A 15,209-nucleotide genomic window follows, 5' to 3' on the forward strand; every position below is an offset into this window, starting at 1 on the left:
GGCGAGCCGCGACCTCGGTCGGACCCCATTAACTCGGGCTCGACCGACCCAGTCAAAGACGCGTCTGAGTTCTGACCGATGTCGTTTCAGGCGTCCTTCGTCAGCAAGCAACGGGCCGAGAGCCTGCCTGCTCTCTGCACTCGTCTCCGAACAAGCTCGCTAGGAAAGATAGGAAACCATAAATGCAAAATCTTCCAAAATCTCTGTAATGTTTTTCAAATCTGAGGATGCATTGTGGAGTACAGTAGTACAATGGTTGATGGGATGATCTCCTTTGATTTGCGGAAAGAAATTAATGTCGTTGGGATATTTTAGAGAGAGAGAGAGAGCCGGATAAAATTTGGAGTGTTTTGAAGACTAAACATATGGCGGCTCTACTAGAGTTGCTCTAAAATCATCAGAGAACTACCGTTGGAAGATCGCTGTTAAACTGAAGTCTTGTAAATGCACAATCTTGTTTGAAACTGAAGTTTTCTGTTCGCAAATTATGCCTGTAAGGAGGCGGACAATAAATGATTTTGTGTTCTTTTGAGTTGGATATATAATGATTTGATGTTGATGCAAGCAAGTAATGTTGCAATCATCTTTGGTGGGCACTGAAGTCACAGGGTCAGAAAAACTGACCGATCTTCAGCGGAGCCCAGAGCACACGCGTTCTTGCCGCTGGATCCGGCCGGCTCAACCCCCACCGCCGCCGTCGCGTCCGGCATGCCCGAGCTCCCCGGCCTCGCAACCGGCGATCCGCGCAACGGAGGAGCCGCCGCCGGCGGCGGCTCCTTGTGCGCGACGAGCTGCTGGTGCTGCTGCTGCAGAGCTGCGACGCGCCGACGTGGGTGGGACGTGCCCCCGAAGCAGCGCGAGAGGCGGCGGAGCATGGACGGAGCGTGGCGGTTCGGTCGCGCAACAGGAGGCCCAGCTTTCCGTAACCCTTTGGGATCTCCTCGTCTCGTAGTATTAAACGTGGCAACGGCTCGTCCCTAGATCTCCGTAACCCCAAGCGGTACCCGGAGATTTGGGCGCTGATCGATCAAAAGGACGACGGCTCGAACCCGGACCCGGGACCCCCGCCGCCGCCGCCGGACGCCTACGCCCCGATCGATCGCGCCGCCGCCCGCGCGAGGGAGAGGTACTGCTAGCGCATTCCGTGCCCGCTCGCCTCGCCCCCTCTCTCTGGCTCGCCTGTGCTTCCTCGGCCCCTCCTTAGCCCCCCCCCCCCTGCTGCTCGGGCCTGTTCCCCTCGCCGACGAAAGGTATGGGACCCGAAAAATCCGCACGTCGTGAACCCTAAACCCTAGAAGTTTGAGCTCTGTGGGATCGGTCGCGGTCGTTTACGGACGGATTTTGCTTGCATAGAATGCCTACCTTTGTTTGGGCATGTTGATCGGGCAGCTTTAGTTGGGATGAAATTGGTTTGGGCACCCTATTTCCTTTGCCTTGAGTTGTTTTTTTGGGGGTCAAATTTGCAGCCCTTGTTGGTTGTATATATACCAGGAAGATTAGGAATCTGACCCCTCAAAAGAAAAGAAAAGATAAGATAATCTGAAGTTAGGACTGTTTTTCAGTGACCTCGCAGTTTCTGGAACTTCAAGATGCAAATCTCAGTCTGTACCCTGTATTTGTCACCTATGCGTTGGTAGATGGGCATAGGATGATTAGAAAGGAAAAACATTATGCTGTTTTGGGCTACTGCATTGGATGCCTTGTATGTCTGGTGATCCGGTCTAGAATAAGAAAATGAGGGTACAGGTACCTATCGCCTAGGCCCCAGTTGTGGAGTGGGGTAGTAAGAGCATTGGCTATTTAAATGATGAATTTTAAAAGAATGAAACAACTTGCCCTTTTTCTCCAATATATTTCTGAGAACCATGTTTGCTCCGCCTCCGGGACAATATAAATGATACTAGTATTGAGGAGCAAGTTGTCGTGTTCTTAAATAATATCACTCTGAAAGTGAGTGCCTATTTTGTTTTGCCTCTTTCAATGAGTTTAATGTCATGAGTTGAAACTTTTTTTTAAGTGCTCTTCTTGAATGGAAAATTGAGTGCTCAAAAACCAGATTTTTTACTTGCACATTTTGATATTTATAATTGGACTGGAATAGAAAGGTCGTGTGCTATGTTCCCAAAAAGAGATTATACCCACATAATAGAGCCCATGACTCCCCTGTTTGGCAACCAGAGATAAGCACACACCACAGAGAAGTAGGCAACCCTTACATGTTAACTCTAAATGTTTAAATGGTAAATTGTGTTATTTGGACTGGAATTGGACAGAAAAAATAGTGAGAATCAGAGTGTGCTATCCGTGCTTGCATTTTTGCACCCACTCTGCAGAGTATCGTGTATGCTTGGAACTAACAGAATCATACAATGAACTTTCGCAGGCTGATCTGAGTTGGATCATCCTCGGCACTCAACTTCTCTTCAGCAATGGTGTTCTGTTATCACTGTCAGGATGACTGCCCGTATATACAGGACCCTGACAACGGGATCACGTGAGACCTTCATTTCCTGCTCTTGCACTTTTTCTTCTAATAATTGCATGCAAAATGCCAAAACCAGTGGGTACCGCTGTTATAACTTGGCCGTATTTATCTACTCCCTCCGTTCCAAAATGAAGGCATGCTTTGATTTGTTAAAAGAAAGTGTTGACCAACCATGTGACATCAAATTAATATCATTGGACTCATATTAAGAAATACTACCTCCGTCTCGGAATATAAGAGGTTTAGTTTAGCCTACAAAAATGTCTTATATTTTGAGACGGAGGTAGTACATACTTATGATTGCGATTCTGGACGGAGGGAGTATTAATTTTTCTCAGTTGATTCCTGTGAACACAGCTTAAACATTTTTTTCATCTTTTTCTTATGCTCTTTGCCATGTTGGTTGTCAGATGTTGTGGAATGTGCGGGAAGGTTTTTGATGAGCACATTTTTGAGGTTGGGCCTACTTTTGTCAAGAACTCCTCGGGACAGGTTGGTCTTGGTGCCGCGCTTTATTTATACTAGCAAAAGAGCCCGTGTGTTGCAACGGGGGAAAAAAATACCACACGTCCCTAACACAATAACCATGACTGAAGACCCCAATAGGACCACATGCATCCCATCTGTGTTGTCTTTTACCCTCCTTCCCACCCTTGTAGACAGTGGCTTCAGTGCTCAATTAATCATAATGCGTTTGAATTTGGTCAATTCTAAGGTCTCTCTCCCTCTCTGCATAAGATGAGAAATTTGTTTTTTTTTTCACCTGGAGGGTTTGCCAAGGTGTGCATGCATGGTTATGGATGATTTTTTTCTTCTCCAAACTGATTTTGCTGAGGTGTTGATTTCCAATCAGAATCTATACCGGTATGAAAGAAAGACAGATCATGCGCTATTGATTAAGGTTGCACCCTCAATAGTATTTTTAAAATGTTTAACAGGTAAAACAATATCATATTCAGATTCTGCACATTTTTCTACTCAATTTCCATATATAACATGTCAAAATTGGAGTTAGGGTTTAAAAGGTATGGATATTTTTTTAAAGCATTTGAATCTGCCCAAAAATAATAGATGGACCATGGGTTGCTTAACCAAAAGATCAGGGGGTTTTCTGAAAAAAGCAAATCATTTTTCTCCCTTAAAATAGGACCCTGGGTGAATTAACCAAAAGATCAGGGGGTTTCTAAAAAAAGGGCGAATCATTTTCTCACACTTAAAATAGGACTGCACGTTGATTTCAGAAAACAGGGGGTTTTCTGCAAAAATCATGATGGACGGGCAGAAGCATTGCTCCCTTTATTACTAGATTATTATTATTATTATTTATATTTGGTTTCTTTATTTGGATGTGTAACTGTTGGTTGATTTGTTTTGAATGTGAATAGAGCGAAATGGCTGGAAAAATAATTGAAGGCGTTGGGAGTGGCTGTTCTATATCCCGTGAAAGAACTGAAGCAAAAGGCATCTCTTTCATTGCATTTCTTCTATCTTATCTCATTATGCACACTTAGGATTTATGATGTGCTTTATTTCACCAGGGAGAGATGAGATTTGGCAGATTGTCCATGGTTTGCATGTGAGCGGTGGAGATGATATCATTTGCACTGCTCATAACTTTTATAAAGTATGAATCTTTGTTATCACACAAACATTGTCCTTCCAAAAATGGCAGGTTATTTTCCAATGCTGATATTTATTCATTTAAATGTAGCTAGCTCTTGATAATGACTTTACTAAGGGACGTCGAACAAGTCACGTTGCAGCCGCTTGTCTTTACATTGCCTGCCGGTAAGCTGTCACGTAATTACTCCCTTGCTGTATTGAAAACATAGTTAAAAAACAATAGGCGTTAATTGTGCGTTTTGCCCTCCTTGCGCTTTTCCGACCAAAGCGCACGCTTATGCGCTAGGCGTGCTTTTTTAACTACTCCCTCTGTCCTAAAATAAGTGTCTCAATTTTGTACTAACTTTAGTACGTACAAAGTTGTACTAAGGTTGAGACACTTATTTTGGGACGGAGGGAGTATGTTGAAAGCCTTCCTATACATTGGGCTTATTTCTTGTTCAAACATGACCTTCTCCCTTTGCACTTATGGGTGGGCCTTTTAGTATTCTGTGTTGTATTTGTTAGGATATGGCCTCTGCTGGGGTTCATTTATGTCTGCTTTGTTTGATGCCAGAATTTGGCTTGGCAATGTTTGGGTAAGGCCAAAAAAGTTGCTACCAAATTGCCTTGCCAACCCCGAAAAAGTTGCTATTGCCAAATATTGGCTTTCAAACCAAGGATGCCCTTAAGTTTGTAGTGAAAACCTGCAGAAGTGTGCCTTTATAGTAATTTTCAAAATGCAATAGAATGCCATATTGTGCCTTGGACTTGTGAGGTTCATCAAAGAGCAAGAAATAAAACCAAAATGGCAAGACTTCAAGTGTGTAAACTACAAGACTTCTAATCTTCTCCAGAAATATGCATGCAAAATTCTGCTAGGTTCACACACTTGCTATTTTCTTCTAATGTTTAGGAATCGCCAACTATTGTTTCTAGTTTGTTACGTTACAAACTGCAATTTCTAGGCAAGTCTCATCTATACTGGTTAAGTCATTTTTTACTTTTACCATCATTATCTAAGATGCTAGGTATCTACCCTATCCACATGAAACTGTTTCCAATAGATTCATCAGGAAATGCACTTTTGTAGTATATATGCTTTATATGATTCTAATTAACATTTTTTTTGTGATAGAAATTAGCAGTCAAAGTGGTGCCTTGTAGACTTAGGTCACGTCCAATAGAAGGCACACTACATGCTTATGTTTCAGTGTTTATTGCTGTCCTAAAAACAATCTTTTTTCTGCTTTCTTTTGTTTTTTCCTGTCTCTGAAATCTGTTGTCCTTTTATGCTTGTGTTGGTGTTTCCCTGTACATTGATTGTCCTTTTGGTATCATCAAGGAAGTGCGCATATTTTAAATATTGTTTTTTCAGGCGAGGTGAAAAACCTTATCTTCTTATTGATTTCTCAGACCATTTGCAAATAAGTGTGTAAGTACTCGCACTCTCATGCCCTCTATCTTGCACCCCTCACTGAAAGGGCTCATCTTGATTTATGTTTCAGTTATGTCCTAGGTGGTGTTTTTCTGCAGCTTTGCCAGGTTTTGTTACTCGGAGAACACCCAATTGTTCAAAAGCTTGTAGATCCTAGCCTTTTCATCCATCGTTTTACTGAACGTAAGTTGACATACATGTGCATTTGTTATATAATAAATATACAGAATGCTTCTACTTACATACTCCCTCCGTACAAGATACTTATTTACATCAAGGATTGTCAGAGCATTCACAATTCTTCACGTTCCTTTTCTGTTTCTGTTGTGATAAGGTAGTTCTTTGTGGGTTATGCCAGGATGGTTGACCCTTACCTTTCGTTGTATGAGATTTCAGACATGTTTAGATTTCTTGAATCCTTATTGCGTCGGCACTCGGCAAGCATGGAAAAATTAGCCCATGGGAGAACTTAAGGGAGCAAGGTTATGAAGTCTAGATGTTTGCTTCTTTTGCATTGAATACTTGAACATATAAATGAGTGTTGCTTTTTCCGGGAAGTATAAAAACTGTTTATCATCAATGCTATCAATTTTAAACTCTTGGAAGACAACATATTCAAAATAATGTGTACATAAATCATGGGATCTATTTTTGCGGTCAAGATTTCTAGTTTTGCCAAGCATAGCTTTCATATGGAAGGCTAGAAGGACAACTACATTAGTTAGCAAAGAGAATCAACATGCTATTATTATTTTTATGATTTTTCTCTATTATTGGTAACATGTAGGTTTACTGGGAAAAAGGGACAATGCTGTCTCGGACACAGCTTTACGCATTGTAGCTAGCATGAAGCGAGACTGGATGCAGGCTAGTATCTTTGTCATTCTAGTTTCTTATTTTCGTTCTTTTGTAAGCTGGTAATAGCTTGTCTTGTCTTAGCAGACTGGGAGGAAGCCAAGTGGTTTATGTGGTGCAGCATTATATATCGCGGCACTTTCTCACGGATATGATTACACCAAGGCAGATATTGTAAGCCCAGATGCTCCAGATGGATCTACTTTTTTTTTGCAGGGTCCAGATGGATCTACTTACACAAGAGTTGTATCCAGAACGTCTTTCCTTTGTAGTTATGTACTAGCTATAAAGTAGTGGTGATCTAAAACGTCTTATATTAGTTTACAGAGGGAGTAGTATTTATTGCATATGCAGCACTATTGAGAGCCTATGGTGCGTCCTATCCATTTGCTACTTCATGTGCAACCAGCGAGCATGGCACCACAAATAATGTAGAAATTTCTGAAACATATTTTCAGCATTGACAATACATGTCTTCTAAGGAAAAAATTGTCTTTTTCTATTTCTCAAATGTTCCTCGAATTTTGAGATCTTGTTACTTGGTAGGTGCATCTTTTGTTAATGTTGTCAAAATGTATCCCAGTTTTTTGTGACGTTGTGGTGTTGGTAGCATTGAAAGGTAGGAAGCACCATATGTGTGTAATGTAGGTTCAAATATGAAATGGCACTAATTATGTTTTATCTTTTTCAGGCTGCTGTTGTGCATGTCTGTGAGGCAACGCTATCTAAGCGCTTAGTAGAGTTTGAAAATACAGATTCTGGTAGCTTAACGGTATGTATGTGCTCCCCATGAATAGCCAAATGTGGGTTGACTATTATCAAATGACTTGCATCTTTCTGAAATATAATCGTTCTCATCAGTAATTACTTACATCCTATATAAACTCACTGTTTAGAAAGTACTAAGACAAGAAGTTGTCTAACCTAGGCTACAATAAAGTAAACATAGGCTAATCCCTACAAATACAGAAACAAGTAGAACAAAAACTTAGATATCTCTTACACTACTTCAGAACGGCACAGCACTAATCGGCGCTTAAATCCCTCCGCTGATGGGTAGGGGCGCAGGGCACCTGTCAGCAACCAAACTTCGGTTATGTGTCCATCTAAGCACTCCACCCGTCAGTGGGACTCAGTCACCAAACTTCAGTTGTGCGTCCATCCAAGCACTCCACCCGTCAGTAAAGGGTGAGTCCCATTGACGGGCACTCCAAGTTTGCCCATCGGGGTGATTTCACCAGTGAACATGCCTGCCCGTCATGGTGTGTTTACCAAAAGTTTTTCAGTATTTTTTTTAATTTATTATTGCACAGATTTCATATACAATTGTATTCCACATACACTACAACACACATTCCATATAGATACATGCATTTCACAATAGATCACTACAACAAACATTGCATATATACTGATTCATCTTAAGAAACACTTCATACAAAAGAAAAGGTGTACCCAGTGCTGAAAGCTCCCACACAAGATGGGGTCTGGGGAAAGGAATTTCTAGACAGCCTTGGGTTCCATCAATACATAAAGCTGCTGCCTTGTGACCATGAGGTCATGGGTTCAAGTCCTGGAAACAGCCTCTTACAGAAATGTAGGGAAAGGCTGCGTACTATAGACCCAAAGTGGTCGGACCCTTCCCTGGACCCTGCACAAGCGGGAGCTACATGCACCAGGTTGCCCTTTTTTATCAGTACTGATCAGACCTGCCCTTCTAAGAAACAATTCTTAGATATGTTCATCAATACATTTCATTCCTTACACTGTGATATTCCAAAAACATCCCTTCCAGGAGCGAAATAAATGAGTACAACCCCATCAGCTTATAGGTGTGTGTGCTTAATCGTGGAACTTAGGAAAGAATGTAGCAGGACAATGAGAAGTGCTCAAGCGCATCGATCTCGCCGACAAAGATATACTTGATTGCACCTCCCCTCCGTTGTTCCCTAAGTTCCATAGCAAGGCAAGCACATATTGGAGGCTGGGTCACCCATTTACCATCCTGCAGGTCTTGAAAAATCATGCACTAATCTACCTTCATCTAGCTATCCTACAGATCATACTGATCTATCTAGCTAGGTTATCGTATCTTTGACTTGCTCATCATCACTTGGTGCCTACCAAAAGATCTTTTTTACAAGTTATTAGTTATTATGAAACACGAGAAATGCCTAACTCGATGGCAGCCAACCACATATGCCTTGGCTCGATGGCTCGGACCCACAATAGAGCTATGGCTCGATGACTGGCACAACAAAGCTGAAAACAAGGACAAGGCTAGGTGAGCCAGCTCGATTATGGAGGGTTCGGTGGAGGCGCATTGGAATTCGGTGGGAACCGTCATTGCCTTGGCCTTATGGGTGCTGGCACCATGGCCACCCCGCGGCGAATTGAGAGGGATAGACCGGAGCACCACCGGATGCTGCAGAGGAGGGTTGATGACACCATGGCCACCCACTTGTTGCGGCTTGGAAAGGACAGGACTATTGCACCGCCATATCCTGCGTAGTTGGTAAAGGCAAGGATGACGGCTGTCGCCATGCTTCCGGATCCGGCGTAGCCGAGGATGCGGTGGTGTGATGGTGAAAGGGGATGCGAGGGAATCTGGGGGAGGGGGGATGATGGACCTTGGGGTTTCCCAACAAGTTTTTGTAGAGGCGAGGGGTGAGGTATGTAGGCTGTTTTGGCCATCAAAATTATACTGTAGTTTGACAATCAAAAAAAGGTACGTGAGCTTTTTTGGGCCTTTTCAGTGACGGGTGACACCCTAGCGACTTTCAGTGGAAATTTGCCGCCTGCTGACGAGATGATATCACTGACAGGCACACATGCTTGTCCGTCAGTGATGATGGGAGAATCACTGACAGGCAGGCATGTTGTACTCATCAGCGAAGGCATGCTGCCAGTAGTGTTGTCGACCAGGGTTGCTGGTCCGCATACTGCTGACAGGCACTTTCTTCGCTCGTCAATGGAGATTTCACAATGTTGCGGTGGGCAGTCAGTATGGACGCTGCACGACCATCAGCAATGCACCTCATCTAACAGGAACAGATCGCCTGTCAGTGACCCTTTTTCTAATAACGTTATTTTAGTTTGTTGTGTCATTATTGTGTAATGTTAGTTGATGACCGAAAGACATGAAAATTTCAGGTGACTGAAAACTAGTGAGTGTTATTTTAATTTGTTGGCACACCATAATGGTAAGCGGTGCAATATTGTTTGATTGTTCTATCTGGGGAAAGTCACTCAGGCCGTCAGTTCTCAAACATACTCAAATTGAGTAACTAAACTATCATCCAGCTGCCATTGAATCGACGTCATGTGTTTACTTCCTTTCATCTTTTCAGATATCCAGTTTAGGTGCTATTCCTATTTATCTTCTAGACCATTTGTCATTCCCTTTCATTTCTGTGTGCTTCTATCATATCTACTACAAACATATAATTACCTGTCATGACCTCTATGCAGATCACATAGCATGCCAACATAAATGGGATGCTTTGTGAACATACCCTCTGTTCGACACCGATACCTGTCAAATCCCATAGCTGATGAATATCTTTCTGTCGCCTATCTTTCCCTGTCACAAAGGACACTTTTCTGGCACAAACCTAGTACCTATTTGTCCTGCTGATCATGGGCGAATTGATGACACTGATCTCCAAGGCCATTCTGTTTACGATAGAATGCGAATGCAATTGCCCATCAGGATTAGATATTGGAGGGGCTTCAACATTTAAATCGTCAACTGCATTTATAGCTCATACATTAATTTTATGTACAAACTTTTTTTGTAAGAACTTAATTTATAGTATACCATCACTTCTGATTTGTATCTTCATGCCCCCATGGTAGATTGAAGATTTTTTGGCAAAGGCTGATGAAGAGACGGTTCCAAAATGTTCAGCCAAGTATGGAGACGTCCTTTGTGAGCACAAGGGTGCTGAGCATTTTTCTCATGGACTTTGCGAGGAATGCTACTACAATGTAACTCACATTTACGATGTTTGTAATGCCTTGGTTTTTATGCTTCATTCACTACTGACATGACTTGATTGGTCAGTTCACTGAGCTGTCAGGTGGACTGGAGGGTGGTGCTGACCCTCCAGCTTTTCAGCGAGCTGAAAAAAAAAGACATGCTGCTGCTAAAAGAGCTAAGGATTCTTCTGTAGTCGACACAACATTATGTGAGTTACATAGTTCTGATGTTGAGCATAACATCATGAGCCCTGGGAAGGTAGTAGTTTCTGAACATACTTAAACCCATGCTTCTTACCCTATTAATCTGAGAAACTATCTTTTTCAACTGTAATTATCAACTAAGAAATTCCACTCTTATTATCGACTACTTTTAAATTATTGTCATCATTCACCCAAAGCTATTTGAAGATTCTTTTTCATCAGTTGACTGCACATCCCTGACAAATCCATTTTTACTACTTTTGATGTCTATTAGTTACATCGATGACTTGTTTTCCTTTTTGTTACAAGAAACATTCAAGTTTCATCTTTACATCTAGATTATATTCCTGAACCGTAGTTTGGAGCTTGAGAGTGAGGTTTCTAAGTAATCTCAGAGTTTTCCTTGCTATCTTGCAAAACTCTGTCCTGGAGTCTGTGAACATTTGATTTCTCTAAATGAAATCGGAGAGGCAAGCTCTCTTTTATCAAAAAAAAAATCTTGCAAAACTCTTTGCTGACAAGCATCTCAAATCATCTAGTGGTGAACCTGCTTCTCTTTATTTATATATTTGTACTCCATCTTTTGTTGCGCTCAAAGGGTGTTGCAGGATGGGAAAAAAATATACCCATCACATCCAAACCTGGAATGTACCAGACTAGCGGTCTTTTTGGTGCAATCTTTTAATGGAATATTTGAACCGGCATAATCTAATTTTATTGCTCAACTTTGGCATTTGTTGTATTGCGCTAACATCATGTACTCCCTCCCTTCCATAATCTAGTGCGTATAGGTTTTTTCAAAAGTCAAACATTACAAACTTTGACCATGTTTATAGACAAGAATATGAACATTTAAAATACCAAATGCATATCATTGAAACATCCTCAGTTATATTTTCATGTTGTATATGTTTGGAATTGTATATATAAATTGTTTTCTCTGTAAACTTGGTCAAAGTTTGCTTAGTTTGACTTTTCAGAAAATCTATACGCACTACATTTTGGAACGGAGGGAGTATAAGATCTCTTTAATACATCTGCACTAGGTCTAGTTGTTTCCCTTATAGTTCACTCAGTGTGCTTGATGTGCGTTTGTACGTCCAGTGACTCAGTTTGACTTCTTTGAACAGAACTGTGTAGGCAAATCTTCGACAGGTTGTTCCAGTCAAACTGCAAATGATTTTGAAGCTCCCATCGATCCTGAAGTGGAAGGTTTGTTGGTTCCTGTAATATGATAGTGCTCTGCAACAATAATGTCATTTCCCCTTTTTGGTTTGTATTGCCAAGCTGATGGCCAATCAACTTGCTGATGTTATGTTGCACCCTTAGGTGAAAATGGTAAAGCTGATTCTGATCCTGAAAATCTTTCTGATATTGATGATGTGGAGGTATTTTTTATCCATGAGATGTTTCTGATATTGTTAGAGCCTGAGATATGACCGTTCATTCTGATTTCCTGTTATTATATTTGGCAAAATTGCAGGTTGACGGGTATCTTCACAACGAGGAAGAAACACAGAACAAAAAGATTATCTGGGAGGAAATGAACAAAGAATACCTAGAGGTAGTTATCATAATGGGGCAGTTTCTTGTCCTGACAACAGGGTGTAAATATATGCTGACCTCTTTCACAGGAACAAGCTGCAAAGGAAGCTTTAGCGGCTGAATTGGCAGCGAAAGGTATATCTGTTGGAGAGGGACAACCGAAGGTATGAAATGTTTCTAGTGTAGCCCAAGCGTCCTGTGTACACATCTTTACTATTTTCGGTACAGTTCATGATTAGCCAGGTGTCTTTTTAAATGTAGAAACGGAAACGTAAGGAGGACAAGAACTCCACACCTGCTGAAACACCAGCAGAAGCAACATGCAACATGTTGAAACGGAAGGTACTGCACCTTTTGTACAGCAATAGACATCCAAAATATATGTCGTGTGACTATTATAGTTACATGTTAAACTTTGTGTGCAAACGAACTAGTAGCATTTAACGTGTGACATTGCTCCTTCTGCAGGGACTTGGGTCAAAAATCAATGTTGAAGCTGTTAGTGGATTGTACAATGTATGTTTTCTCCTTTTATGTTCACTGGAGCTTGATAGATTTCTGTACCCTAAAATTCATGCAATGTTCTTTTGTAAATGCTCCAACATCAAAATAAATATCTTGTTTACTTGTATATCTGCTGCCATTCAAATGCTTACTGAGAGTCTATGTGCAGACTGAAGATGAAGTTGGCAAAGCAAATGGCAAAGATGACATACACTTTGACGAGGAATATGAACAGGATATCGGTTATGGTGAAACATTTGATGCTAGTTACGACTATGGTCACGATGCTGATTACAACTATGAAGGCTATGTTGATGAGGGTGGTGGCGGAGTTTATGATGATTATCATGACACTGATTACTAGTAGCAGTTTTCTGCAGAGTGGCAACCTGACCAAGATCTGTTCCGACTACCAAGGCGAACTGAAAATCTTATATTCTACCTATACCAAGCTAAGACTAAGTTATAGTATATGCGTAAACTGACACCGAATAGATTTGTGGACCACAGTAAGACTGCTCTCTTAGAAAAGTTTCCGGTGCAAAGTTCTAAAAAATGAGTAATCAACAGTAAGACTGAAGAGACCGATACCTTTATCAAGGACCATTTTCTTTGTATTTTTTAAAACATCATCTGAAATAACAGTTACATCATTTATGAGCATGTTTGCAATTTCATTCAAAGGGAAAATTACAAACAATGTAATAGCAATTGTTGAAAACTGTCACTGCCCCTCTTGCAGATTGACCATTCCTCATGGGGTCAATGACATCCAAATTGTCATAGTTAATAAATTGATTGTAACCCGCCCTTTGGGCAAGGGATAAACCTAATTTGGTAGTCTCTCATCTGTCAATTTTGCAATTCCACATAGCAGTGATTTTTTTTTTTCGCTATCTTCCCACAGGACCGTCCCTGTGGTGTTCCTAAGCAAGTCTTGATAAAAAAGATGCATCAACATTAAGTTTTACAAAACCAGTGGCTGGGCGGATCCAACCCTACCTTTTCATTGTAGCCTTTTTTTTTGAATATTTTCATTGTAGCCTTTGGAGAGGAAGCAATAGTATTAGTTGGTAGTGTAGTTATCTGAAATACCAAGTAGTAATGGCGATCATTTCATGAGGATTCTGGATACCCATAACAGACAACTCCTGATCTCGTAAAAGCAAGAACTCTAGAACCGCCTCACCAGTATGATCGACTTCACATGCTCTTTTAATAATATCGTCCATCCTACCCTTCTTCAAACCTTTGTTGCATTTGTCACAATGAAATAAGTCCTTTGTATTTTCTAGGCCACAAGCGTGCACGTACACCAAATGGAAAAATTAACCTTTCTCGGGCACGCTAGCTTCCAAATCTTACACCAAATAGAGTTAACTTTGGTCTGCCCCATACCGTTAGTACATGTAGTTTTCTCCCATGTTAATGATCCCATTCCACGATTTAAGCTGATCAAACCGAAAACATCCCACTTTTCGTGTAGCTCCAAGAGATAAAATCTGACATGTCATGCCAAGGAAGAGGGAAAGCAAAAAACCTGTTGTGCAACAATTGGCCATAAAGTATGTCCGACTAATAGCTATTAGTGGATTGTACAACGTATGTAAGGTCACGGGAGGGCAGAATCTGTCGAGCCACCACTGCGTTATCGCCGGAGATGCTTCCAGATGCCCTCGATGTAGATTGCACTGGGGTGCCCGACCAAAGTAGAACACGGGGATGAGAAACCTCTGGGAGGAGGGGGCACCCACCCTGGATGCCGGAGAGAAGCTATTGGCTGAAGCTCGTTGAGTCGCGACAGGGCCGCAGACTCTGGATCGCGCAATAGGGGGGGACTAGCCTCCCCCATCACGAGCGTCCACCATCGAGCAAGAAGAGGCCCCGTCGCCGCCGCCGTTTGCCGTGTGGGCTGATCCTGGCGGCGTCCTCCGACGATGGCAATGGGAGAGAGGTAAGGGAGGAGAGATGCAACGCGGGGGTGAGATGGTTTCTCTGGATTGTTTTCATTCATTTCCATTAGAATTGTATTCTATCTCATGTATTACCTCTTCTGAACCAGTTAATTCATCTGCAACGCATAATGCATGATCAACACGCCGACAATAAAGAAGGGAACATCAGAAGGAAACATGCATGTTCGTTCGCAAAAGTTGTCCTCACTCTTCATGGCGCATATGGGGCACAACTAAATCTTTAGAATCGACAAACAAAAATTGTGCGAAATTGCTTCACAGGCGACACCTCATGCACGATCTGCAAACGATACTTGGTCCCCAACAACACTAGCATCAGCTAAAAAAGGAAAACGAAGGTGCAGGCTGGGTGTTGGCCCTCCATGTACGATCGTGCAGACGCCGGCCATAAACTTATCGTCTGTATAGCGAGGCTCAAAATTGTGTGACTTGAAACAAAATCCTGCCACCTGACAAAATCCACTAGTTGGTGCTGGCAGAAAAGCAACCAAAAAAATACCAGTTAACTTTGTTAGCAAGAAAAATGGTAAGATCATGATTGATGATCTCATAGAAAAGATTGTGAAGAATAAGAGCACTGATGATGACTTTATTGGGATGACATTTCTAGTTCTCTTAG

The 15,209-nt window shown here is 41.8% G+C and overlaps 1 protein-coding gene across 4 annotated transcripts; it reads left to right on the forward strand.

Moving 5' to 3' along the window:
* The first annotated feature begins 650 nt into the window (after positions 1-650).
* On the forward strand, positions 651-13,286 carry LOC123112095 (transcription factor IIIB 90 kDa subunit). Of its 4 annotated transcripts, none has more exons than XM_044533017.1 (20): positions 651-1,126; positions 2,384-2,494; positions 2,896-2,977; positions 3,871-3,946; positions 4,024-4,109; positions 4,197-4,273; positions 5,466-5,522; positions 5,596-5,708; positions 6,313-6,392; positions 6,468-6,554; positions 7,072-7,152; positions 10,239-10,370; positions 10,447-10,620; positions 11,696-11,777; positions 11,895-11,953; positions 12,049-12,129; positions 12,200-12,274; positions 12,372-12,452; positions 12,579-12,626; positions 12,784-13,286. In XM_044533017.1, the coding sequence occupies exons 2-20, from the start codon at positions 2,430-2,432 to the stop codon at positions 12,976-12,978; spliced, it is 1,731 nt and encodes a 576-aa protein (XP_044388952.1). In that variant the 5' UTR covers positions 651-1,126; positions 2,384-2,429; the 3' UTR covers positions 12,979-13,286. The 4 variants fall into 4 exon arrangements, with proteins under 4 accessions (XP_044388952.1, XP_044388953.1, XP_044388951.1 ...); XM_044533018.1 differs by having other exon boundaries at positions 708-1,126; positions 4,201-4,273; positions 5,466-5,470; positions 5,624-5,708; positions 10,447-10,623; XM_044533016.1 differs by having other exon boundaries at positions 714-1,250; positions 10,447-10,623.
* The last annotated feature ends 1,923 nt before the right edge of the window (positions 13,287-15,209 follow it).

This window comes from Triticum aestivum, chromosome 5B, assembly GCF_018294505.1.
Source record: "Triticum aestivum cultivar Chinese Spring chromosome 5B, IWGSC CS RefSeq v2.1, whole genome shotgun sequence".
Taxonomy (NCBI): domain Eukaryota; kingdom Viridiplantae; phylum Streptophyta; class Magnoliopsida; order Poales; family Poaceae; genus Triticum; species Triticum aestivum.

What these genes read in the sequence shown, in the direction of transcription:
- LOC123112095 (XM_044533016.1), top strand. Translation starts at nt 2,430, where the DNA reads ATGGTGTTCTGTTATCACTGTCAGGATGACTGCCCGTATATACAGGAC. An exon ending in CTGCTCATAACTTTTATAAA is followed by an intron (nt 4,110 to 4,196) that starts GTATGAATCTTT and finishes ATTTAAATGTAG; the next exon opens with CTAGCTCTTGATAATGACTT. An exon ending in ATTACACCAAGGCAGATATT is followed by an intron (nt 6,555 to 7,071) that starts GTAAGCCCAGAT and finishes TATCTTTTTCAG; the next exon opens with GCTGCTGTTGTGCATGTCTG.